General features: G+C 37.0%; 1 protein-coding gene across 1 annotated transcript in view; it reads left to right on the top strand.

The window, feature by feature from the left end:
• CPA6 (carboxypeptidase A6) overlaps window positions 1-10,884 on the top strand; it is a 40,776-nt gene extending 29,892 nt beyond the window's left edge. Inside the window, exons 9-11 of the mRNA XM_007423168.2 lie at window positions 2,153-2,355; window positions 9,208-9,292; window positions 10,697-10,884. Of these exons, the coding sequence (XP_007423230.2) occupies window positions 2,153-2,355; window positions 9,208-9,292; window positions 10,697-10,884 (476 nt within the window). The remainder of the gene's footprint in view (window positions 1-2,152; window positions 2,356-9,207; window positions 9,293-10,696) is intronic.
• Window positions 10,885-27,571: the final 16,687 nt, after the last annotated feature.

The following is a 27,571-nucleotide window of genomic DNA, read 5'->3' as shown; positions in this document are numbered from 1 at the left end:
TAAATGAGAAATCTTAGTTCAATTTGCAGATATTAAGCCTTGAAATTCTAAACGAGTGTCTCAGGGTAAATGTGCTTGAGCACATATCTAATTTTTGCATTTGGTCTGCCCAAGTTTGGCATTCAGTGAGCTTTTATTTTGCTTTGCTTTGCTTTTTTAATTCTTTAAGGCAACATTTTTCTGTCACCTCTGTTTTCTTTCTTTTTCCAACCTGAGTACCTTGATGCCACCCTTACTGTGGCATATTATTCTATATGGAATTCAAAAAGAAATATTCTCTCATGAGACAAAGTCTCTGGCCAATATTGGACAGTTGTTTAATTGTTCCTCTCTTTCATTTTACAAATGATTTAATGCAGGGCTCGGCCAAAGTTGTAAGTCCTATAAGACAGATGTTTTTTTTTATACAAAATTGTGAGAGCAAGAAGTTTTCTTTCTACATCCTGTTTTTACTGCACAAGGAAAACCTCACAATAAGGATAATATGGCTAGCCCCGTCTCTGGAGCTGCACATCTGTCTCTATCCCCACTTCTCACCCCCACCTACTGAGCAAAAATGTGAAGCTGGTATGTGGACCTTTGTGCACATGATCAGAAAATCCATATGACTGGCACTCCTAATCACATGGAATAGCACTCATAAACAAGACTGGCTGTTACATTGATTTTTTGATCAGCATATGAAGATTGGAGATGAAACAAGCAAGTTAGAATGTATGTTGGAGGTGGGGTCAGTGATATAGCTCTGCTTCCCTTTCTTAATTAATTAATTAATTCATTTTACTTATTAATTCAATTTATATGGCCACCCATCTCACAATTCTGACCCCAGGATGGCTAACGTAGAATACAAACTCAAAATACAAAATAAATAACAGTATAAAAATATATATAATGACAATCAAGACAAACCAATTAGCAATAAATTAACAAAATGTCATGGGCTTGACAAACTTCCAAATCTCCATTTCCTTTTTTTCCTCCATTTGTTCCATTGGTTAGAGCTGCTATAGTAAAATCTAGAAGTCACAGTTTCCTTATTCTTGAATGGAGTCTCTTTATGTGAATAATACATACGGGCCAGGCAAATCTAACCTACATCTTAAGTTATAAGTTGCTGGAGTTTTTCCTCTTGTAACAGTAAATGCTGCTTAGCTGAAGAGTAAAGATCAAGCTAATTTTATAATAATAATTACAATGATACTTCAGTTTTTTAAGGTAAATCATGGAATGTTTCATCTCATTCTTTTAATACTGAAGATACTCATTATATGAGGAATATTTTGACAAGAATGTTTAACAGTCTGCCACAATAAAACACAAGAAAATTTTGTGGTATACTATTACATGCATGTATTTCTCATGCGAAGCAAATCAGTTACTGATTATGGTTAAGGATAATCACCAAATCGTTCATAAAAAAGAATCACGTTGGCTCAAATAAAGGTCCATCCACCTCTGTTCTTTTAATTTACATGAGTGCTGAAGCTGTAATCAAAGTTTCAAGCAATATCCAAGTCAGTTTAAATTATGTCTTGGCCTGTTGAGAAAATAACAAGTTTTGACTCATACAGAATGCCTTTCTCCTGTTGAAAAAATTATATGCAAGTCATATTTAATACTTGAACTGTGCCAGCCCAATTTGTCCAATTAGAGGAATAGTAGACAACTAATAGTCACATGTAATCTCTGAATCTCTTTTTCTAGTTCCTGGAGCCTCCCATAATTGCACCATGGAATTAGGCAGCAAACTAAATAAGAGGAGCATAATTTTCCACTACTTTTTGTGTAGGAAAATAAGAAAAATAAATGTGTTGAGCTCTGGTACAATTAGTTTACCTTTAAAAGCCTTTTTAAATCCCAGACAGGAAAAGATTGGCTCAAAATCTTCCCTATTCCCATGAAATCATTATATCTCTATTCTGCCTCATCCTAACATCATCATCATCACCTTCAAGGCTGGCCACCTGGAATCAAAAGTATTTTCTGTACTGTTGGAATTATGTCATTGGCCAAGCTGGATTATTTTTCTTCCTTAATATGTTCAAAAGACAGAACCTCGGTCTGATACTATATGTGTGCCCAATGTCCATGACTGTGTTAGGTTTAACTTTGTGGGGATCATTATAATTTCTTTCCTTTCAACATGTAGATGAAGGTGCTTCCCTCCATCCCTGTGATGATACATACTGTGGTCCATTCCCTGAATCTGAACCAGAAGTGAAAGCTGTCGCTCATTTTCTTCGCAAACACCGGACTCAGATAAAAGCCTATTTATCCTTTCATGCATATGCCCAAATGCTCTTGTATCCATACTCTTACAAGTATGCAACTATTCCAAATTTTAACTGTGTGGTAAGTATAGAATTTGAAGAATTCTGCATGTTTGCAGGCCAATTATGCTTTTTAATTTAGTGAAGAAAATGTGCTTCTGAGTCCCCACTTCTCCTTGGCCAGTGAATAATTATAAATCTCATAGGAATCCAAATTTATGATGCCCTGTCCAAAATAAGAGAACAGAGTTGGGGGGGAGGGGGAGAAACACAATTATTTTTAGCTGAGCAAAAAACATTGAAAACTAGGTTTTTAAAATTATTTCATGACTGTATAACCTAATGTAATTTTTCCATCAAATACATTCCATAATGATTGAAGGGATAGTCTCTTTGAGACCTCAAATCGTATTTCAGGGAGGTAGGACAAATGAATGTATTTTAGCAATGGCATTGACATATAATGGTTGGTTCATACATTGCTTTAAGTCAATATATGGTTGGCTTGATTTTGGGTGTAATACAAGACTACAATCCAACTACTGTATCATGGTTGGTAAACCATGATTTTAACCCCAAATTATTGCACAGACATAGACAATTGTGGCTTGCTTAAAAATCATGGCTTAACATGATATGTAAATTCAGACACTGTAAATTGGCAGGATTAGAGAGGAGTAAAGGGAAGGAGAAAGAGGAATCTTATTCTGTATAATGGCCAATATGTTATAGTCCATATAGTATATTCACACATACGCACAAACTTACATACATATGTAGAACACAGATCACATCAGTCATATAGCATCCTGTCTACATTCCCAGAATGAAATGCTATTCCTTCTATTGGTAAAAACTGCACAATTAAGGCCCTGGAAGTTTAATTTTTTTTCACACCACTGATTTTGATTCTTTTTTATTATTGAAAGAGAGTATAAAGAGAAATAAAAGATATGTAAAAAAGAAGATAAAATACAAATAATAAAGTAGAAGTAAACAAGGGATCTACAGGGGCAAGGAGATGATAGTTTTCCAATATAGTCACCCTCTGGGGGAGATGGGCGGCATACAAATTTAAGAAATAAATAAATATCATTCATTACTTATGAGATATAAAATAGGTTATATCACTTTAAAAAAAGTAGGAATCACTGTTAAGGCTTTACCTAAGAATACATATTAGGAACCATGGTCAACACAGTATAAATCACTGACTAAAATTTTAAGCTATAATAAATTGAATAAATACTGAGAATCTAATATTCCATATAAATTAAAATATAGATTCTATACATTAAAAAAAATCTGATTTTGGATGAGGTAAAAATCAAGGTATTAAGGTATAGTCCAGGAATGGTTTTCAATTAGAATTGAATTCTACATCATATTTATTTTTAAGGTACAAAGTTATTCTGGACATTGAAGCATACTACCATAACTTGATTAACCATTCTTCCAAGGAGAGAATCAGCCTTTTCAATAAGAAGCATATTATATCCTTGTAGCAGCTGACATATATAAAGCTAGTTCAGTATACTTCGGAAGAATTTTATTAATTGATTGATTTATATGGCCACTCACCTTACTAATGTGACTCTGGATGGCTAACAAGATGTTAAAAACAAAAGAAAAACTAAACCATAAGAAAAAAAAATTCAACAAAAAGTAAAAACCTACAGTGGTCAATAAACTCAAACAAAATGATTGACAAAAACTTCTCAACAGGCCATTGAATGGCTCAATCCCCAGGCCCTGGAATATATCCAGATCTTCAGTGCTTTGCAAAAGGCTGACTGGGTCCAGGCCAATCTAATCTTGGGAAGTATGGCATTCCAAAAGACAGACACTTGAATGGAAAAGGCATGCTTCATAGGTTCCATAAGATGTCATTGTTTAATCGAAGGGACACGGAGTATGTGCCTCCTGTCAAACCTAGTGGGACAGATAGAAACAACCAGGAAGAGGCAGTTCTGCAAGTAACCTGGCCCCATGCCTTGAAGGGCTTTATAGGTGACAACCAGCACCTTGAATTCTACCTGGAAGCACACTGGGAGCCAGTGCAGCTTGTGGAGCAGAGGTGTAACAAGCATATTGAGGTGCATCCATAACTGCCTGTGCTACTAAATTCTGAACCAGCTGCAGCTTCTCGAAGGTCTTCAAGGGCAGTCCCATGTAGAGCGCATTGCAGTAATCCAATATATAGTTTAGTAAAATTCTTGCTGTTGCATCTCTATTACTGCATTCAAATTCTGCGTCATATTTCAGTCATACAGTCTATTCAGATTCTGAATCATATTTCACCAACAGTTTACAAACAAAACTCAGCAGATGTTCAGAATTGCATTTTCCATGATTCTGACTCTTTCCTGATGGGGAAAGAACCCAGATCATAAGAATTTACTGATAGTCAGAGCCACTATGAGCCCTTGATCTCCTTTTAAATTATAAAATTGGAAAAAGCAATGTATTTCCTAAATTTTCTTCCAAGCCTGGAGAAGTTTATAGTTGGGATCTCCCATAACTTGTACTGATGAATAAGGAAAGAAAGGGTAAGAAAACAATTCTTATTGCTTTTCAAGACTTTTCATGGCCTAAGACAAGATCAAGACAATATTCCACCTTCTCAGTATGTAAACTGTTTTCAGCTTCTTTGCAAAATCAACAGAAAATTCCTTTTCCAGAGTTGGGTCTCATCAGAATAATGTGCTTACCAATGCATTCCTTGTATAACAACATTTTCTCCAGTAACTAAATCACAGTACATCACTATGAATATACAACCTGCAGCAGGAAAGCAAAGCTCAAACATGAAAAAGAAAAAGAAAAAGTCACAAGAGCTTGCTACTCTAAGCCTTTGGGCAGACTAAAGGAAGCATGATGGAGAATAGATTAGTCACTATCCAATAATGATAACATTTCCACAAATAACAAATCCCTAGCTGACAACACATTTGTGTAGAAAACTCAACAAAAATATGGTTTCAACTTATATATGCAGCAACCTGCATTGAGCCACAAAGCAAGATCATAAAGATGTGTCTTCCTGTTTGCTTCCTTTGGGGCCAGTTTCACAAGTTCCTCAGATTTATCTTATATTGCAGTTGGCCAGGAGATGAAAGCTTTTCCATGGGCATTACTATCCAGCAAGGAGAGGATTCTTTAATAATTTGTGAGTTGAAGACAAACAGGCTTCTGTCCAGCTTACTACACAGAATTGTGCTGCCAGTCACTCTCTGAATTAATGGGTTAAATTATTTATGTCTTCGGAGCTAGAGAAAGGGATATACAACTCTCAGTATACAAGTCATGTTATCCAGTGCAGACGTGTTCTTTTGTTATTTCAATTTTTATTTATTCGGAACTTTTCCTTAAATTGCTACAGTCATGAATTATAAACTTACATTGGCCTATTTCACACAGTACACTACCTCACAATGTCATTTTGTTTGGTTTGGCCTTTAATGTGCCAGGTCAATGCAGTCATTGTGACCTAAGCCGTGATTGTTGGTTTGTACAATATGCAAACCAGCCAATTCAGTAACCCATGGTTAAAATAAACCATGGCTTAGCACAATATGTGAAGCCATTCTGTATACTGCAATTTAACAAAAAGGTGGTATTAGAGTTTCTTGCCAAAGTGTATATCCTGTCTCCTGATCTGAGATAAACTCTGGCAAGGAATCAGCAGCAATGGTATTACTGAGGTATAGTATAAAAAGCTGCTTCCCCAAAATAAAAGCTCTGGTAGTCAAAACTGAAAACAAGTTTTTGTTTTTGCTATATCAGTATCACGTTGTGAAGCCAAAAGCAGCATAACTCTCAAACTCCCTTTTATGAAAACCTGAGATTCAGAACAATTGCTGCACTATGGTTTCAGCTCAGCTCATCAGTCAGTATCATATGCATATACCCACTGAAGGAATGCATCCAAATTAAAACTGAATTTTGCATTTAGGTCAGTAATTTTTAGTGTACTTCTCATCCCACAGATGTGGAACTGCAGGCAAATCTCCATTTAGAAGCCTAGAATATATCTCTTCTTGAGAGCAAAATTGTTTCCCTGGAGCATAGGAATGGTTAGTAAAAATCATGTGCTATTTTTCTTCCCACTATATCTACATTTTAGTCCCCCTAAGTGTTTATATAGCTGCATCAGCATATTGTACTTTATAAAGTTTAAGAAGCCACATCTCTGCCCTGAGTATAATTTAGTAAAAGGGAGATAGAGGAAGGGAAAAGAAACAGAGATGAGAAACAGGGTAGCAGTGTATAGTTGCTTTACCTGCTTAGGGCTAGTTACAAGTTATTGTTGCAGTCTTTCATCCATTGATCTTAGGATATATGCAGTGAATTCAATGAAACGTTTTTCAGAGCAGATGCATAGGATTGCATTTTAAGATATAGTTGGGCAGGATGAGAAATCTTTTTGAGTTGGGAGACTGTATTGGCCCACTGGAATTTTTGGGGATTGCACAAGTGCATTCTGCTTGTAATTGGACACTGTTGCACAGATTGGTTTCACATATTTCACTAAGAAATTATGTACTTTTATTTTTCTTAACGTGACATTTGCAAATAGCCACTGAGGTTTGCAGACCATGGGGTATGGCTTATTTGTGTAGCAACTCAGCCAACTGAAGTTTATCCAATAGAGTATGATTAAAGAAACCATAACTTAGTATGTATTTACCCTAATTATGTGTATTCACCCAATTATAGACTGGATCCATTCTTTCACTATCACATTGTTTTAGGAACATTAGGAAAATATTTTTTACCATTAGTACTACCCAGTGATTCAAATGTAGGAAAAATAATTCTGCTTCTAAAACAGCAACAAAAGAACAACCTTAACAATTACTTCATAACAGTAATTATAGCATAACAGTGCTACATACTGGGCTCTTTTGGGAGGAAAAGCTATACAAAATAAAATTATTCTCATGAATAGTAAATGTTAAGATTTATATTTTATTTCATATTATTTCATCAGCATATTTCAATACCCTGAGCCCTCACATGACAATATATAAACATTAAATGGAATATAATATGCATATAAAATTACTATTCTTAAAACAGATACACAAATCCTTCAAAAATGAACAGAATTAAGAATCTTTTGGACAGGAGTTCAGACTGAAATGTTAAAGTGTTCAGTGCTTTTAAAAATGAATACTATGAAACATTAATGGTATTGGTTCTGGTTAATTAATGTTAGAATAGGATTCAATACTTTTTAGTTTTAAAAATGCAACAAATGTAAAAATCCTCTAGGATCAATACTAGTAAATAGAAGACTGCTCAATGAGTGGTGCGACCAGTTGCAAACTAAATCACCATTTTGCACTTATACATATTTGCATATTTCTACTGATTTTTTAACATAAAAGCCGGTACACCTATATTCACAACTTTCACTCTTTTAAGTAACGTATCTTGCATAATTAGAGCATCATGCTATACAAAATCCCCATTTCATATTGCCTAGCAGCCGATAACTATAAACATTTTGAAGTATTTCACACAAGTAAATTCTGTAACATTTGCTTTCAGACATTTGTATTGATTCATTTTAAGTATGTTCCATTGTAAACCCATTAAACCCTAGTAAAATAATGTACACACCCATCATCAAAAGTGAAGCATAAGAGCTGGTTCAGGCAAGTCAGAAATAAGCAGCCTGAAATATTATAATAACAAGGGACAGTTGTAAAGCATCTCTTCAGCCCAAAGAGGAGCTTCAACCCCATTGTGCTGCATTTGCAGGAGAAAAAAGATGCAAGAATCTGTACCTGGAATTCACTATAAACAGGGTTTGTATTTGATACATAGCAGTCACTGGAATTCTTTCATAATTGCTTCATTCAGGTTTTTTGCAATAAAGTTGTGTATCAAAAGACCTGCATCCTGGAATGCCTTCTTGGGCTTGCTTCCAGTTCTAGTGTTTGGCAAAAGAAGCCAGCCAGAAGAGTTCCCATACATAAGGTTGTCTATATATCTTGATGGCACCAAGGAAAAAATCAGAGGACCTGAGTCTTTCAGGCTTGTATTATTATGGTTGGTTGACCATAATGGACTGGATTTGGCATTTTTATCCACCTATCAAGTCCTTCCCAAGGACCTGGAATAGGCAGATGTTGGTGTTAAAGGTATCGTTGTAGAATGTAAGCTGTTCCAGGTAAAGCTGCCTTTTGCAATTGACTGATGGTGATTTTGTCTCCTCCTCCTCCTCCTCCTCCTCCTCCTCCTCCTCCTCCTCCTCCTCCTCCTCCTCATTATTATTATTATTATTATTATTATTATTATTATTGCCGAGGTGTATATTCTGAAAACACATCATTGCATGTGAAAATATTCTAAATCTGAGATTCTCACAGGTAGGGTGTTTCTCTTGTTAAATCTAGTGAGTGAGAAGATAACATTTCAAAGAGAGGTAGAATCCTAAGACAAGTGGCCAGCTTCCCCTGTAGCCAAACCAACTGAATGTGCTTGGCAAATGACTCTCATTGAGCAAATCAGTGTGGGTCAGTCATCCTAAAGTAATCTAAAAGAAGAGGGGATAGAAAAGCTGGTTCTGTTCTTCTTTATACATGACGGTGGAACAGAGATGTCCCCTCCAATACTTCCATTAATACTGGTGTTGAATCAATAATATTCCCATACACAGATCCTTATAATGAGTGATATGCATATAAACAGAAAGGTATAACTTTATGCAAGGATATTCATGAAAATTATTCAAGTTTGGTTCCAGAGGTAGGGGTAGAGGGCACAAGATATGATAAGCTGTGAAGGGTAGAACTAAAAAAATGGATAATCTTTGTCCTATATCATTCATTGATAGCAATTTCAAATGAAATACAATAATTAGAATATAATAATATGCATTTATTCTTGGGATGATTTTTCTTTTTTCTTTGTTATCTCCTAGGAATCTGCAGCTGTTAACGCTGTAAATGCCTTGCAGTCAGTTTATGGAATAAGATATCAATATGGTCCTGCCTCCAGAACTTTGTGTAAGTGTCTCTGACAAGTTGGCTTTTTTAAAAAATAATTTCTGTTGATGACTACTATAATAAAGCAGGCAGCAGGATTACTGGGAAAAGGTTTTAAAATACTCAAATTATACTAATATATTGAATGAAGAGCATAATGTAAATGCCAACTATAAATTACTCCGGAACCCTGAGTGGTAGCTGTGCATTTAGCCTTTCCAGAAGCATTTTGTATCAATATGTAACGAGGAGCACAGGTTGATGCTGGGAAGATGAAGCAAGTAATTAGTATAGAATTGCAGTTCTTATATTCAGTAAATAGATGTGTGGGAAGAATCTTTTTTTTTTTCCAGTCTTCCACAAACTGAGTGCTACTATTTCTATGCAAAAGGAATGTTTAAGGCTAAAATTCCATGTATGTTTACCTGGGACTCAAAACAGACATGGTTGGATTGTACAATTTAGTGGACGAAAGCTTCTCTTTTAAATTAGTGCTCCTTTTTGCTTTCTTTGACCTAGCCTTACAAAAGGATATTTGAAAGCCTTGAGTGCAATCCATAGAAACATCCAAAAGTTGTTACCAAACTGCAGATTTGTGATGTGTATGAAGAAGAATATTATTAAATATGTGACTGGAGAGTAATCAGATTATATTTACATGTAAATGAAATGAACTTGTATTTATTTTTGTCCTTGCCCCAACAATGAATATTTGAAATGTGACCTTCAGCAAGCTGGTCAAAGACTAAGTATAGTCCTTGGTTCAGAATCTTACTTGGAGTGTTGCTGTAGCTACCTCTGTTTTTGAACAAGACTATACATCTGTAAAACTGTATGTGAAGAGCAGGAGTAATGAAACTTATTGGATTGAAGTTAAACTAAAAATTGCTTCTTTCTGGCATATGGGTTGAGGACACTTAGGGTTTTTTCGTCTTTCTTTTAAAAATGCAACTTAAATATGACCTTTGGATACTAGTACAGATGAGAAAGCCACATGTGACACTCTCAGTGCCGCATTTGCAGCCTTCTAACAACCTTGCAATTCAGTGCCAAAGTAATCAAATTTTGACAGATCATTGTTTTCCCCAAAATTAAGAATGAGCGGGAGGTCTCTGGGAAGCTTCTCACTCCATTCCACATTTGCTCCAAGGCAAATACTTCAGGCTGTTTTACAGGGTTTGGGGAATTAAGGATGGGTATGAGAGTGGAAGGCTTTTCAAGATGATGATGATGATGATGATGATGATGATGATGATGATGACAGATTAAGAAGCTCTGCTCTTTCCAGTGCAGTCACCCCACTACTTGAGGGCTCTTACAGAAGATTGGGAAGCTGAGCTCACCCATCAAATGTTGCAGATCCTTGTACTAGCATATTGTTTCCTAAACCGCACATAAAATGTTTTCTTTTTTTTTTATTTCCAGATATGAGTTCTGGGAGTTCAATGGATTGGGCCTATAAAAATGGAATCCCCTATTCATTTGCCTTTGAACTGCGTGATACAGGTCATTTTGGATTTTTATTGCCTGAGACCCTAATCAAGCCAACCTGTACAGAAACCATGCTAGCTGTTAAAAATATAACCATGCACCTCCTAAAAAAGTGTCATTAAGAGTTGCAGCCAAGTGTTAATTTTTTAAATTGTTCTTAAAATATAGTGTTGAGTCAATCAGTCAGATGTAGAATATGGCATTTCCCACTAGTGGAACCCATTGAGGAAAAAAAGTGACATTTTCTACAAGTAAGATATTCAAATCTGTGATACATATTGTGGGCCAAGCATATCCCGGCATCAGGATACATGAAGGCAGAAATCCTTGATTATATCTGAATGATTATTGATGAAATTATGAAGACTGGAAATGAGAAAAGGTCTAAAGCAAAATTTAAAGTGAGAAGGGGACACCAAGTTTTAATTCAAGCTCATGTCTAGCAAGAAAAGGGATAAATTATGCTAAATTGTTTTTCAAATGTGCTTTATTTGCATAGTTTATACAACCCATGAATATCAGCTTGGCCCAAAGAAGAATCAGAATTATCTTGGCTCAAAATGTTGATTTTTAAACCACAGACAGTTGGGTATAGATCAAATATATACAACCTAAGCTAAATCTTCTGGGATAATAAAGCTATGTTATTTCCAACCTCCAGAGTCAAGATCATTTTTTTCTTTTTGGAAAAAAATACATTATGCAGCAAAAACATTGACAAGACCTGTGCATTAACCTCATGGGAAGAATATCCTGAGAATAGAGGAAGGACCTTTGTCTATATTCTTTTTTCCTGTATGAATATCACCAAAGAGCTACATTCCAAAATTAACCTTAAGATTGCAAACATCCTGATGGAATAATGTCCTGTTCTATCTTATCTATTGCATTCATTATATGCTCTATTTTCTCATGCCCAAATTGTAGAGGAATAATAGCATTTATTTTTACCATTGTGCTTTGAACCCTAGGGAACCTATTTCATTTAGATTATATTTTAGAATTCTCTTTCATAGCTAGAGATTGAATAACCTTTATTGCTATCACCTTGGAAATGTCAGTATGAGGTCATTTGATTCAGAGTAGAAAATGGATAGCATAAGATGTAATCAAAGGGTCAACTCACCCAATAAGTATAGCATTTCCCCAGGCACAGTGAAATGGAAGATCTACCGCTATGTGGAAAATAAGTAAATAACAGCCAAAGCAGACAAGCTCAGGTAAGCTTCCAGGCAATCTCAACATACAATGAATTGCTCTGAAACCAGGCCAGAATCAGTTATTATATAAATAGCTGGATAGGAACTAATTGGCTTCTCAGATCACATAATATTGATGTGCTGAAAAATTGTAAAGTATTTGTCATTTGCAGCATGGCACTGCATGGCTGCAGAAATCATAACAGCTCTCCCTGCAAGATACCAAGTGATGAAGAAAGCAAGGCATACTTGTCAGACTTGCTGGGTTTTGATCATGTATCACTTTCTAAGTACAGTATATATATAGCATGCAAGTACTGGCTATCTTATACTAAGTATGTACAATAATGGACAGCTATATAAATTGAAAAAATAAATGCCTATTCATACATACTCTACCTCCTAAAATGGCAACATGGATGCTATGCTAAAGGTAAACTCTGCATGCAAAAGAACACTCCACATAGTAAATATGCATTTTGGCATTGTGCATCTGATAGGTTGTACATGGTTAATCTTTTTAGATTTGGTACATATGCAGCTGTAAAAACAGTGTTCAATTTTGAATATAAACAAAATTAATCTGTTGATGACCAGGGTTGATTTGGCTGATGAAGCTATCAGGTAGGTGTTCCTTACTGCACTCTTCCATGTTTATTCTCCTGAGATGCATGCTTGGTGGAAGTGGACAACCATTTCAGATATAAATATTATATGAAGAATGATCAAGAATATATAACTGTACTCCTGTGCTAGAACCTTCAAACAAACTCAACAACAATCACCTTTTCATTTATAGATGACTGTTACTAATTGACCAGTATACTGTATTTATGTTTGCGCATAAGGCTAAGTATAAATATAAAAATTGGGACTACTTCCTATCTTGGCATTTTGTCTGGTAACACCTAGTGAGATTGATATTAGAGAATTTTTCAGTTATAGTTCTCTGAAAATATAGATGCCACTCAAGATTAGCTGTTACTTGGGAGACTCTTCACTTGGAAAATTAACCTTTTTTTAATGCCTATACAATACTAGGCTTTTCTTCCTTTTATTTCTTGTCTAGTTAGCTTCTCCCTTCCCCCATCTGATTTTATTTCCCCCTTTTCTTTTTCCTTCCCAGTGCAGTTACTGCCACCCCTTGCCTCCATTTGTTTATTTTTTTCCTTATTTTTTGCTGTTTCTACTGGAAAGAGGAGGGAAATGTATCTATGTATATAAGTAATTTCTGTGTGAGAACTCTAGGTTGGTAAGATGGGGAAAGTAGTTGTAAAAGATTTTTATCTATAGGTATGCATGTGACAGATGAGAGATGAGACAGAGAGTAATCTATTCTTACTTTTGAAGGGAAAGTAATCTTAAATTCAGGATCACTTCCTTTTGGATATCTGCAGTTAAAACATACTATTATTTCCACATATCTCTGTGTGTAAGTAGAACATGTTTCCCATAAAGTACATAATGCACATGAAGGAGCAGAATGGCTTATGGTCTGGCTATGGCATAAAGTGATGCCATATGCTACATCTTTAGAATGGCAGGCTAGTTTTGCATATCTTTATATATAAAACTGTTATAAGACATGATTGGGATTTACACTGTAACAACATAGGCAAACCACAGACTGCATATAGCTTCCGGCACCTTTTTGTAGCCCCTCGCCTCCATCACTCCCAAAGAGACCCTAAAGAATTGGGGCAAATTCTTGGTATCCTCTGCTGGCTCTGGGAGACCAAAACACTTAAAGTACAGGTCTGGCCACCAGAAAGTTGCCCACCCCTGCACTAGAATTACAGGCTATGTCTCTTATTGGACATATAGCACACTTGTCAAAAAAATTGCCAGCACTGAGGAGGATCAAAGTTATCAATGGCTACTAGTCCTGGTGGAGACTAATATTCTATTGTAATATATTGCCACCAGGGTCAGGATCTATGCTTCTGAATACTAGTTGCTGGGGAACCAAAGCAAAAGTGTCTTATTGGCTGTTGTCGTACTTGTGAGCTTCCTAGAACCATCTGGTTAGCCACTGTGAGAACAGAATGCTGAACTAGATAAGCCTTTGATCTGACATCACAGTTTATCTTAATTCATTTTCTATTACGCACCAGATGAGGATGTGGTCTGTAAATGTGATTTTAAATGTTACTAGATGGAAAATTAATTACTACTGCAAGAAAGAAGTGGTATAAATACCATGTGTGATTATGATGCAGATTCAAAACATTTTCATGCTTTCTCAGGATCTCACATAATTTTAAAATGATTGGGGCATCAGACTTATATCTGCATATCTGAGAGCAGGTTCCCTTAATTCAGTAGAATTTAGATATGAAAGTGATTAAAATACATTAACGTTATCTTAAAAGGTTTTAGAACAGTGGAACAATGCAACTGTAAAGAAATATGTATTTTCAGTTCAGCAAACAATACACCATTTAAACTAGGAGCTCCTTTTCCAGAACAGGGTAAAATGTGCAACTGCATGGGTCTTCAGTATTTCTTTCATATCTTTAGTATTCCTACTCTTAATATTTATTATTTTCTCCACCCTTATTGTGTCTGCAGATAGTCGTCCAGTGACCCTATTTCGGGTGACTCTCCCTCCTAGGAGGGAATAATACTGAAGGTATGGGGTTGCTGTGAGGAATATGCTGGACATCTGGCGGATAAAATTATTTGCATTTGCTCTATGTTGGAACCCAGTCTTGGGGCAGATCTGGTGAAAGTTACAGGGGCTTTGTCTAGCTCAGTTATCTGGGAGGAGTTTGAGCCTGTTGAGCCTGAGGAAGTGGACAGGGCCCTTGCAACTGCTACCTCAGCCACTTGTATCTTAGATCTGTGCCCCTCCTGGCTTGTTAAAGCTGCATGGGAGGGGACACATGGTTCGGTATGGCAGTAGTCAATTCATCATTAAAGGAGGGAGTGGTTCCACCAGCTCTTAAAGAGGCTGTGGTGTACCCCCTCCTTAAAGGGCCTTTGCTTGACCCAACTGATCTGGACAACTTTCATCCAGTTTCCAACCTCCCCTTTTTAGGGAAGGTGGTAGAGAGAGTGGTAGTGTGGCAGTTGCAGAGGACTCTGGATGAAGTAGATTATCTGGACCCCTTTCAGTCAGGGTTCAGGCCGGTGTTTGGAACTGAAACAGCATTGATCGCGCTCTTGGATGACCTCTGGCTAGAGCGGGATGGGGGTAGTGCATCCATCCTTGCTCTTTTTTATCTCTCAGTGGCATTCAATACCATCGATCATGGTATCCTTCTGAATTGGTTTTGGGAGTTGGGGGTAGGCGGCACTGTGCTCTCCTGGTTTTCCTCTTTCCTCGGGTTGATTTCAGTCAGTACTGATGGGGGGAGAAATCCAGCCCACAGCCCGTGGTCTGGAGTACCTCAGGGCTTGGTCCTCTCTCCTCTCCTATTTAACATCTACATCATTGGTTCTCAATGGGGGCGGTACCACCCCCCGGGGGGCGGTGGGAGGATGCTGAGGGGCGGTGAACTTGTTTTGGGTGGTAGAGGGGCGATGAGCATGTTTTGGCATTCGAACTTAATTTTAAAACTCCCAAAAAAATTTATTAAATCGATTATCCGGTTTACACCATTTGTACCAGCAATAAAACAAACATACGTGACGGCTGCCCTCACACACTTCTAAGACTGGTGAGACGAATTTATATTCTAGGTAGGCTGACCTTGAAGAACTCGACACTACGATTCTTCTCTGATCCCAACCAGCACAGCGCATGCGTCAGCTGTTTTCCTGCGCGATTAATCGCAGCGCGTGCATCAGCTGTCTTCCCGCGCAATTAATCGCAGTGCGTGCGTTGAGCGTCTTTTCAATATGAATGTTTGATTTGACCCGTGTTTCTTGGGTTGCTTTTCGTTCGCTTCATTTCTGTTTTTTCCCCTCAGTTTCGATTTACTTTCATTGTTTATTTGCCAGTCGGCTAGGTAAATGCGCTTATTAGTTCTTTATCGTGGTCGTGAATTATTAATTTTGAGAAATAGTTATCCTTCCCTCATCATATTTTGCAGCCGCCAACGATGTTGGTTAATAAAAAGTGTCATCAATACAGTTCCACGTACTTGAAGTTCAGATTTGTTCCTTCGCCATCGAACTCGCAACTACCCATGTGTTTACTTTGTAACAAAGTGTTATCTAATGAGGCAATGAAACCGTCTCGTTTGCAGGAGCATCTGCAAAAAATTCATCCTGACAAACAAAATGAAGATTTGTCGTTTTTCACGAACATCAGGGACAAGTTTCTGAAGGCACTGTCTGTCTCAGGCTTACTAGCAACCTCATCAAAAAAAATGCGACGATGGTTTGATAGCCTCTTATAATATATCAAAATTAATTGCTAAATCAGGGAAAGCTCATACCATTGGCGAAGAGTTGATACTGCCGGCTGCCAAGGAAGTTTTAGAAACGGTTTTACACCATCCAGCCGCATCCAATGTTATAAAAAATGTCCCATTAAGCAATGATACAGTGCGACGACGAATTGATGAGATGGCTGAAGATGTTGAAGCTTCCTTATGCAAACTTTTGATACCCACCGAATTTTCTCTTCAGGTTGATGAATCAACCTTGCCAAGTACTAATGAGGCTTACTGCTAGCGTACGTCCGGTTTGTGAAGGAAGGAAAAATTATTCAAGAGATGCTTTTTGCAAGAAGCTTGATTGGAGATACTAAAGGTGAATCTATTTTTAATACTGTCAAAGTTTATTTTAAAGAGAAAAATATTCCTCTTGCGAACATTATGTCTGTTGCCACTGATGGAGCTCCTGCAATGGTGGGTTGTCATCATGGGTTCATCGCCCTTTTGAAGAAAGAGGTACCAGGTATTTTAGCTGTTCACTGCGTGATTCATAGACAGCATTTAGTTGCAAAAAACCTCAGCGACCGTTTGCATCAGTCATTACAATATGTCATCTCTGCTGTGAACAAAATTCGCAGTAATGCTCTCAACAATCGATTATTCGGGCAGCTGTGTAAGGACAACGATGAAGAATTCAATCGCTTGCTTCTACACACCGAGGTTCGCTGGCTTTCCAAAGGTGCCTGCCTCAATAGGTTCTGGAATCTTTTCGACTCTACTTGAGTTCCTCGAAGAGAAAGATGTAGCTCTGAGAGACAGATTGCTACAATTTAAGATTGATGTTGCTTACATGGCCAATTTATTCGCAAAATTCAATGGAATTAATTTGCAGCTTCAAGGCGAAGAGCTCAATTTGATCACAACAAAATCTGTTATTTCTGCCTTCCTAAAAAAACTCACTTTGTGGAAGCAGAATTTTGGTCACAACGAGTTCAGCCAGTTTCCAATCTTGTCGGATCTGCATAAGAGCAGTGAAATCCCCTTCGATGAAACAAGTTTACTGTCAACACCTTGAGTCTTTGCCCAAGGACTTTTCTGAGCGTTTTGAGGATATTTTGTCCCTGGAAGTCCCTCAATGGGTCATGAACCCTTTTATGAATATTGAGACAGCAGAGGTTCAGATTCAGGAGGAATTGGCCAAACTTTCAACTAATGAAACTTTGAAAGCCAGCTTCCAGAATGGTGATCGTCTCACAGAATTTTGGCTTCAAAGTAACATCAATCGCCTCTACCCAGGACTGTGGACTATCATCAAAAAAATTTTTAATTGCCTTCCCTATCTCTTACCTTGTCGAGCGAGGATTCAGTGCTGTGACTGATCTAATTACAAAAAAGAGAAGTCAACTCCAAATCGTGGAAAGAGGGGACTTGCGCCTTCATCTCTCTAACAATATTGAACCGAACGTTCAGAAAATGGCTCTGAACCATCAAGCACAACAGTCCCACTGACATAATCAAGCATGTTTCATTGATATTACTCTTTTAGCGTATTTTTGCTGTTTTTTTAATTATCTAATTAAGAATAAAGAATTTTTAAACATTAAAAAAGCATTTGCAAAAAAAATTTAAAAAAATAAAATAAAAAATTTAAAAAATTTAAAAAACGAGCATAAAAAAAATAAACGTATTTACAGCATTTTGAAATAAACGTATTTACATAAAAGAGCATTTAAGCATTTTTTTTGCATTAGTCATTTTAATTTTAATAAAAGGAATGCAATTACCTTCCAGGGCAAAAGTATCAAGTTAAATCGAACAAATTTGGTGTGTAAGTCTACTGAAAAAAATTACTTAAAATGTTTGCCTTTTATAATTCAGTAACTCCCCCCGCCATACCCTAAATTACAGGATTTTCACAAAGGGTGGCGCTGAAAAATTTTCCGCTCCTTAGGGGGGCGGCAGCTTCAAAAAGGTTGAGAATCACTGATCTACATGAAGCTACTGGGTGATCTGACAGTTTGGGGTGAGGTACCATCAATATGCAGATGATACCCAGTTATATATCTCCACCCCAGGCCCATTGAGTGATGCCATGGATGTCCTATCCCAGTGTCTGGAGGCTGTAGGGGCCTGGATAGGGCACAATGGGGAGAACAATGGGTTCCGACTCAATCCAAGCAAGATGGTGTGGCTTTGGGTATTTGGTCCTCCTGGGGACAAGATTTTTCCACCTTTGGTATTGGATGGGGTAGCACTGCCCCAGACAGACCCGGTGCACAATCGAGGGGTCCTCTTGGACTCGTGGCTCCTGCTCAAAGAGCAGGTGGCAACTGTAGCTAAGAGGACGTTTGCACACCTTCAGGTTGTGTACCAGTTGTGCCCATTCCTGGACTGGGAGGCTCTCCTCACAGTCACTCGTGCCCTCATTACCTCCCGTTTGGATTATTGCAATATGCTCTACATGGGGCTGCCCTTGAAGAGCATTCAGAAGCTTCAACTGGTGCAAAATGCAGCTGCATGGGTAGTAAATGGTGCTGGATATATGGCCCACTTCACTTCACTTTCTAGAATATCTGGCTCTAGTTCCATCATATTTTGATTTTTGGATCTTTTTTATTCAGTCCTTCTCTATATTTTTATCTTCTTTCTCTAGTAGAACTTTGCCTTCTTTTATTGCGCTCAGCTTTGAATAAAAGCTTTTCCTGATTTCTGAATTTTTCTTAAACAAACATTTTGGTTTTCCCATTCAGTTGTTATCCTCAATTTTTTCTGATTACTTATTTAGATCCTAGCTTGTCTTCTTGTTCTTCTCTGAAATTCTGGATTGAGTTGGGCACATTTTTCTGTCTCTACTGCCTTTGCTTTCTGCTAACAGTTATTTGATCATGTCAGGGACAGCCATTTTGCCTTCTGTTGTGTTTTGCATTTTTGGATAGTTCTGTTTCCTTCATGTCACAAATTTGACTCCAGAATACTCTATTTGTCAAATCTAATCCATAAATTTATTCTTTGCCTTCACTGAGTAATCATACAGAATATCGTTGAGGCCATAGCTTGCTGACTGAATAGAGCTTCTCCAACTTTGCCTAGAGCTTCTCCAACTTTGCCTTAATCAATTTGATTTCAGTCTTGTTCATCTTGTGATGTCCATCTGTAGACCCTTTAGGGTGTTGGAATAAGGTACTGTATTTGCAATCAACACTGAATTTTCTTGACAAAATTCTATTAATCTATCTCCTGCTCATTTCATACACCAAGGCCAAATGCTCCTGTTATAACAGATGCTATTTTACTTTCAACTTCAGCATTCCAGTCTCTTTTAATTAGTATGACATCTCTTTTTGTGTTGTTTTAACCAGATATTACAGGTTGCCATAAAACTGTTCAGCTTCTGCTTCTTCTGTATCTATGGTCAGAGCATAGATTTGGATTATTGTAATATTTACTGACTTACTTTGGATTTGATATAATTCTGTCATTTCAGGGGTTGTATCCAAGCACTGACTTTGATACCCTTTTGTTAATAATAACAGATACTCCATTTCTTCTGATTTTCTTACCTGCAGTAGAAGTTCTGATGTTCTTCTGAAGAGATCTGATTTGTTTTGCCAATTCCAAGAATGTCAGTATTCAGTCTTGACATTATTGCTCTGCCAATCTTGCTTGCCTTGTTTCATGGTTCTGACATTCCACATAGCGTTCGTATACATACCTTTGCAACACTGAACTTTCCTTTTGTCTCTGGGCACATCAACAGCTATTCAGTTTTAATGCAGCCATCTCATAAGCATGAATGCTTATTTGCAGTTGCCTCTGCTCATGGCATATTTTATGTTTTGACCAGCAGGGGATTATCCTCCAGTATTATCTTGATTTAGTTCTGGTTGTAAATGTCCATGTTATCTGACCCCTTGTCTATCATCTGCCAATCATGGATGACTCTTCTGCGAGTTTACACTCCCAATGTATAGCGCAGCTATAGAGAAAGCAAGAAGGGATCACACCAATGAAAGCAGAGCTGCAATGTGTTCCTTGCTCATTTTGCACATTTGTTGTGACATTACATGCACACTCCAAAGAGTGGACCTTTGCAGTGCAATACTGCTTTTGTTATTCTGATGGAAGTAGTAAGATCCTGCAAATGCCACTGGTAGGGTCATAACCACTGACACGTTCAGGCCCATTCATCTCTAGAAGGTAATAATCTATGGAAGGGTAGAATACACTACACTCCTCTTTATTAAGTAAAACCTTAAGATTGTTTTGTTTTGACCTAATCCAACAAAGTATGCATAGGCTGTTTGTGTATGTGATCTGAAATTTTCACATTAGCAACTATAATGCAATAGCCTACCTGCATGGTAGGTACAGTTGCTACATGTAATTGTTGCAGTGCTTTTAATCTCATTTAAACAAAACAAATGAACACTAACTGTTTATGCATTCTATGAGTGTGTAAATGTGTGTGTATAATACCACAGATAGGAACATGGCCGGCCATATAAATCAAATAAATAAATACATAAATAAATAAAATATTTTATGTACAAAAACGTATGCCTGCATTTTTTTCTTTTTGAAAAATGTTTGCCCTGTAAGCTAATCAATCCAGGGGAGAATATTTTAGTTCTAAACAAAGGCACTAAAAGTCCCTTTTCATTCAAAAGGCAGATAAATTTGAACATAAAGTCATCTTCCCTGTTTTTCTTTGCTGATAGAAATAGGCAGAACAACGATCCAGATGTCTTCATGTGCAAAGTATCTCCCCTTGGGTAAGAGATATCAAGTCCCCTGTATGAATTGTCCCTCTATTAAGACATTACTTATTTAAATCGGTAATTGAAAGAATCCCATTGAGATACATGGATAGGTCCTTGTGGATAAAAAGAAAGAAAGAATCCTTTGTTCTGCAATGTGGAAAACTGCGTAACTTACATTGTTGCTCATTCAACATATACTGCTACTTGGCTGGCTGCATGTAACACATGCACATATAGTTAGGAAGACAGTCTTTAGACTACAGAGTCCATATAGTTCAAAACTATACATACATACATACATACATACATACATACATACATACATACATACATATATATATTTTAAATACTACATTACAATATACAACTAATCTTGATTCTTCAGATCCCTATTCAATGGACAAAATTTTCTTCAGACTTCACCCCCAAGCAACTAAAACATTCCTTCATTTTTGAAGCAGTCTGGACAATGTATGTAATTTGTGTTAATTGACATCATTAACATAATAACATATATGACACAAATGATGTAAAAATGTTAATTACATAATGCAAAAGACAAACTCTACCAATTGAGTAAATTTAATATGGTCTATTAAAGCAAGATTGCATGTGGATTTTGAATGAGCAATCTTTACAAGAGACAGTATCTGCTTTTGAGAAATAAAAGTAACAAAAATTGCATATTTTAAATACAACAAAATCAATGTATACGTTCAATCTTTCTGAGGCATAATCTATGTAATGTATATTTAAATATTGGAAATATTTACAGGGGTATTATTTCTTAATTTGGCATCACATTCTGAGATTCCACTTGACTCATTAGAATGAAGGTAAATGCTTTGAATGGAGGAAAATATTGATAACAACAAGGGATGATGGTGCTATTTGCTAGGAACACAATTGGAAGTGTGGCATTATGCTCATGTCCTGTCTGGGGGTTCTCCAGAGACAGAAAAGGATGCCAAAGGACTGAGCCCTACTACATTACAGTTTTTTCCCTAACTACTATACATTCCCAAACTGATCACATGATACTGATATTAAATTTGATATTAAATCTAAACACTTTGGTGTAGCAGTTAAGGCACCAGGCTAGAAACCAGAAAACTGAGTTCTAGTCCCACCTTACGTACGAAACTAGCTGGGTGTCTTTGGGCCAGTCACTGTCTCTCAGCCCTAGGAAGAAGGCAATGGCAAGCACTTCTGAAAATCTTGCCAAGAAAACTGCAGGGACTTGTCCAGGCAGTTGCCAGGAGTCAACAATGATTCAAAGGCACACACACATACAACATAATGCAAAGCCCTAAAAACACTACTTGTCAGCCTTTGAAAATCAGATGCTTTTACTCCTCTGTTCAGCTATGGATGAACTCATGTTCAGCAAGGTCATAATGTAGGTGCTTAGGTTGTATCTGGATAAAGTGTCTACCACACCTCTGACTCCTAGATCCATTTTTGTCCCACCCAACTCAGCAATATACACTCAAATGCTACTTCACTGAATTACTGTGCTCTGCGGAGTTACTGGGATAATATATTTCACAGGGTTTGCTGTCAGACCAAAGGGCTTTTTGCTTCTCTTTTTTATAAACAAATGAGGGAAGGTCTGTCTGTTAATTCATAAAGTACTGGATGTTATGGAGGCAGGGAAATAAATGCAACAACTGACATGTTCAAAACAGTGAGTGCAGATTAAGTATTGTCAGAGCTCAATTACTGATGATTAGCTGAATGTATCCTGTGAGCTCTACTTTCATACTAAATGCCTTTTGGATACACAGATGGTGAGGCAAAATGGTAAATCATGAGTTGGATTACAGCATGTTGGAATGATTTGCAAATCTGAAAGAAATAGGCTAGATTTTAAAAAGTGAGCAAATGATGTATCTTTCTTCTAATGTGCCCTGCTGGACATTACATACATCTCTACCATGGTAAACTATTCTGTTATTTCTGATATTTCAGTGGCTGTGCCCATTCAACACTAGATTAGAAAAAAGCGTACCAGATATATACGCACAATACAGTAAACTTGGTTAATGTTAACTGTGATTGGATTTTGTTTCAGCATATTGTATGACCACCAGCCTGTTTGGTTAGTTTATGATTCAATATACTGTAATGTACAAACCAGAAAATGAGTCAACCAGATTAACTATGTTGTGTAAATACAACTGATAGCTATACAGCATTAAACGTTATCTCCAGTTCTGTTCTATCTGTGTCCATCCCATTATAGAAATTGTGGTAAGCCACATTCAAAATGCACATGGATATTTTGGTATGAAGTCATGGTCTTAAAGGAAGTAACTGTGATGGTAACAGTGGGCATTGCAAAAGATGTAGCTGTTCCCAGTGATAAGGATTTATGTACCTGAGGTTGAACTAACGTCTTAACTTAAGGTCTCTCAGGATTGGATCACAGCACAAGGAAATTCGGTTTTACTGTATTCTTTGGAAATGTTAGTAAGCAGTTGAATGCATGATCAGACCAAATAAAATGTATAATACATTACTGCATTCTACTTCTATTTCCATTAATGTTTCAAAATGAATAGCTAACAAAAATATCTTCACTTTAGCAACATTAAAATCCTTAACCTGTCATGTTTATTTTCTCACATACAGGTGAAACTCGAAAAATTAGAATATCGTGCAAATGTTCATTTATGTCAGTATGGCAACTCAAAAGGTGAAACCAATATATGAGATAGACACATTACATGCAAAGCGAGATATGTCAAGCCTTACTTTGGTATAATTGTGATGATTATGGCGTACAGCTTATGAAAACCCCAAATTCACAATCTCAGAAAATTAGAATAGTGTGAAAAGGTTCAATATTCTAGGCTCAAAGTGTCCCACTCTAATCAGCTAATGAATCCATAACACCTGCAAAGGGTTCCTGAGCCTTTAAATGCTCAGGCTGGTTCAGTAGGAATCACAAGCATGGGAAAGACTGCTGACCTGACAGTTGTGCAGAAAACCATCATTGACACCCTCCATAAGGAGGGAAAGCCCCAAAAGGTAATTGCAAAAGGAGTTGGATGTTCCCAAAGTGCTGTATCAAAGCACATCAATAGAAGGTTATGTGGAAGGGAGAAGTGTGGTAGAAAAAGGTGCACAAGCAGCAGGGATGACCACAGCCTGGAGAGGATTGTCAGGAAAAGGCCATTCAAAAGTGTTGGGGACTTTCACAAGGAGTGGACTGAGGCTGGAGTTAGTGCATCAAGAGCCACCACACACAGACGGATCCTGGACATGGGCTTCAAATGTCGTATTCCTCTTGTCAAGCAGCTCCTGAACAACAAACGTCAGAAGCATCTTACCTGGGCTACAGAAAAAAAGAACTGGTCTGTTGCCCAATGGTCCAAAGTCCTCTTTTCTGATGAGAGCAACTTTTGCATCTCATTTGGGAACCAAGGACCCAGAGTCTGGAGGAAGAATGGAGAGGCACACAATGCACGATGTTTGAAGTCCAGTGTGAAGTTTCCACAGTCTGTGTTGATTTGGGGAGCCATGTCATCTGCTGGTGTTGGTCCACTGTGCTTCATTAAGTCCAGGGTCAACGCAGCCGTCTACCAGGAGATTTTGGAGCACTTCATGCTTCCTTCCGCAGACGAGCTTTATGGGGATGCTCACTTCATTTTCCAGCAGGACTTGGCACCTGCCCACACTGCCAAAAGTACCAAAACCTGGTTCAATGACCATGGGATTACTGTGCTTGATTGGCCAGCAAACTCGCCTGACCTGAACCCCATAGAGAATCTATGGGGCATTGCCAAGAGAAAGATGAGGGACATGAGACCGAACAATGCAGCGGAGCTGAAGGCCGCTATTGAAGCATCCTGGTCTTCCATAACACCTCAGCAGTGCCACAGGCTGATAGCATCCATGCCACGCTGCATTGCGGCAGTCATTGCTGCAAAAGGGGCCCAAACCAAGTACTGAGTACATATGCATGCTTATACTTTGCAGAGGTCCGATATTGTTCTATTTCCAATCCTTGTGTTATTGATGTCATGTAACATTCTAATTTTCTGAGATTGTGAATTTGGGGTTTTCATAAGCTGTATGCCATAATCATCACAATTATACCAAAGTAAGGCTTGACATATCTCGCTTTGCATGTAATGCGTCTATCTCATATATTGGTTTCACCTTTTGAGTTGCCTTACTGACATAAATGAACATTTGCACGATATTCTAATTTTTCGAGTTTCACCTGTACTTTGCAGAGGTCCGATATTGTTCTATTTCCAATCCTTGTGTTATTGATGTCATGTAATATTCTAATTTTCTGAGATTGTGAATTTGGGGTTTTCATAAGCTGTACGCCATAATCATCACAATTATACCAAAGTAAGGCTTGACATATCTCGCTTTGCATGTAATGCGTCTATCTCATGTATTGGTTTCACCTTTTGAGTTGCCATACTGACATAAATGAACATTTGCACGATATTCTAATTTTTCGAGTTTCACCTCTACATACAGAAACAAGATATTTCTGTGCACAATATGTTCTGTATGTTTTATGTAATGCTACAAGTGTAGTACATAACTGGCAAATCAATAAGATTATTATACCAAGTGTCAGTACTTTATACTGCACAACAGCAGATACATGACTTGGCTAATATATAATCCCTTATCATTCATACATAAGGTTTCCTTAATTCCATAAATTAATTAATTCCATAAATTACCTCAGTCATTGCTAAGAGACTGCCCTTTTTCTTTGTCAATCATAACCCGCTACATAAATACAAGCACTTTTTTCCATTGATGTCAAACCTTGTTATAATCCCAGGGTTAGAGGGAAGGTGTAAGAGAGATAATCACGCTATTATTTTGCTTTGCTCACTTTCCTTATATTGATGCTAGATCTCCCCCCACCCAGTTGCATACCTTTGGTAATGCCTTTGGTAAAATCTTCTGAATACAGCCTGCACCAATAGTTCAGCATCTTAGGTAGTTCCTGGGTTAAGAACGCCCAGTTTAAGGACAACCCATAGTTAAGAACAGAGTCTATTGTAGCAAAATTCAAGTTAAATACACAGTGATTCAAGTTAAATACACAATGGTTCAAGTTAATTTCACAATACTACTTATACAGTATTATATAATAATACTGTTCCGGCTTACATACAAATCTGACTTAAGAACAGACCCTGGGAACAGAACTCATTCTTAAACTGGGGACTACCTGTACTCAGATGGCCAATACTATTTTGCCTCTTTATTGGATGTTATTCTTGGTTTCATTATTTGTTATGGACTTGTTTCTAGAATAATAGTATATGTAGATTAATTTCACTCCATAATGTTTAATTTTAAATGTCTTAATAGATATTGATTGATATAGTTATTGATTGATAAACTGAGGTTTACTTAACTTACTTTGTGTTATAGGCATTACATAGAAACAAAGTGTTAAAGGATCTGATTAAGATCCAACCAGAATGTAGCAATTAAATCTCAAGGAATTGAATTAGTAAAACACTGATTTAAACATTTTATCAGTCCCAACCCTTTCCTTAAGCAGAATGAGGCAGATTCCTCAGGCAACTCATTTGGGTGTCATAAAAAGGCAATCAATTGATGGTTATTTACTGTTACTGTCATTGTTACTTCAGTGATTATGCCGAAATAATTTCATGCTCTTGAGCACTTGGTGGCATGTGTTGGAGAAGATCTTCCATCAGAGGCAGCAACATGTCTTGGCTCAGGTCTGCAAACTCTTCCTCAGAAACCAATTATACTGTGACATAATGTGATCTATGTGGCTTTGAATTAACTTACTGTGCAAATTCAGATTTTTTTATAAACCATGTTTTATGGCTTAGCATGTGATTTTACTTATGTGCCATACAGTAAATCATGGTTAACCAAAACATGGTTATTGTGATTGTGAGCCGAGTCAATAACGATCTTAACAATGGTTGGCTTGTGTCCTCTATGACAAATACAAGTTTATAATATATTCATTATACTAATTTAGCATCAGAAGTGTGAAGAAAAGAATGTTAATATTTTAAAGAATGGAAATATCAATACATTAATGGAAGTTATTTGGAGATTCTTATCTGCGCTGACAGAACAAACAAGGTTTAAGCACTTGAAAGTCACTGAAAATCAAAAATTGAAAGACAAATTTTGCCAATAAATTAAACAATCATATTTATTTATGAGCAATGAGAGATGAAGATACCTTCAAAAAGGTAAGAAAGCTAGTCAAATATATCATTTCTTAATCATTAGTTCATCTTTAAACGGAAACTCCAAAATACTTTTTAAAAATAGTATTTATCTTATTCCATGGCTATTCCAAGCAAGTTAATTTATGAATAGTTTAGTATGAAGTGATTTTTAAAGAATAAAAAGGGTTATTTAATACTGTGTGCTCTGGCATTCATGTTCTAATAGCGCACAATCAGTTACCTAATAGTTTACATGTCCTAAAGCACAAACAGAAATGAAATGAAATGCTGTTTATTCAAAGACCAGTAAAATTTG

The sequence above is a fragment of the Python bivittatus genome, unplaced genomic scaffold, assembly GCF_059951505.1.
Source record: "Python bivittatus isolate LINGU-HERP-01145 unplaced genomic scaffold, Pbiv_v1 ctg000840_np1212, whole genome shotgun sequence".
Lineage (NCBI taxonomy): Eukaryota > Metazoa > Chordata > Lepidosauria > Squamata > Pythonidae > Python > Python bivittatus.
This window is presented reverse-complemented; position numbering and strand designations above follow the sequence as displayed.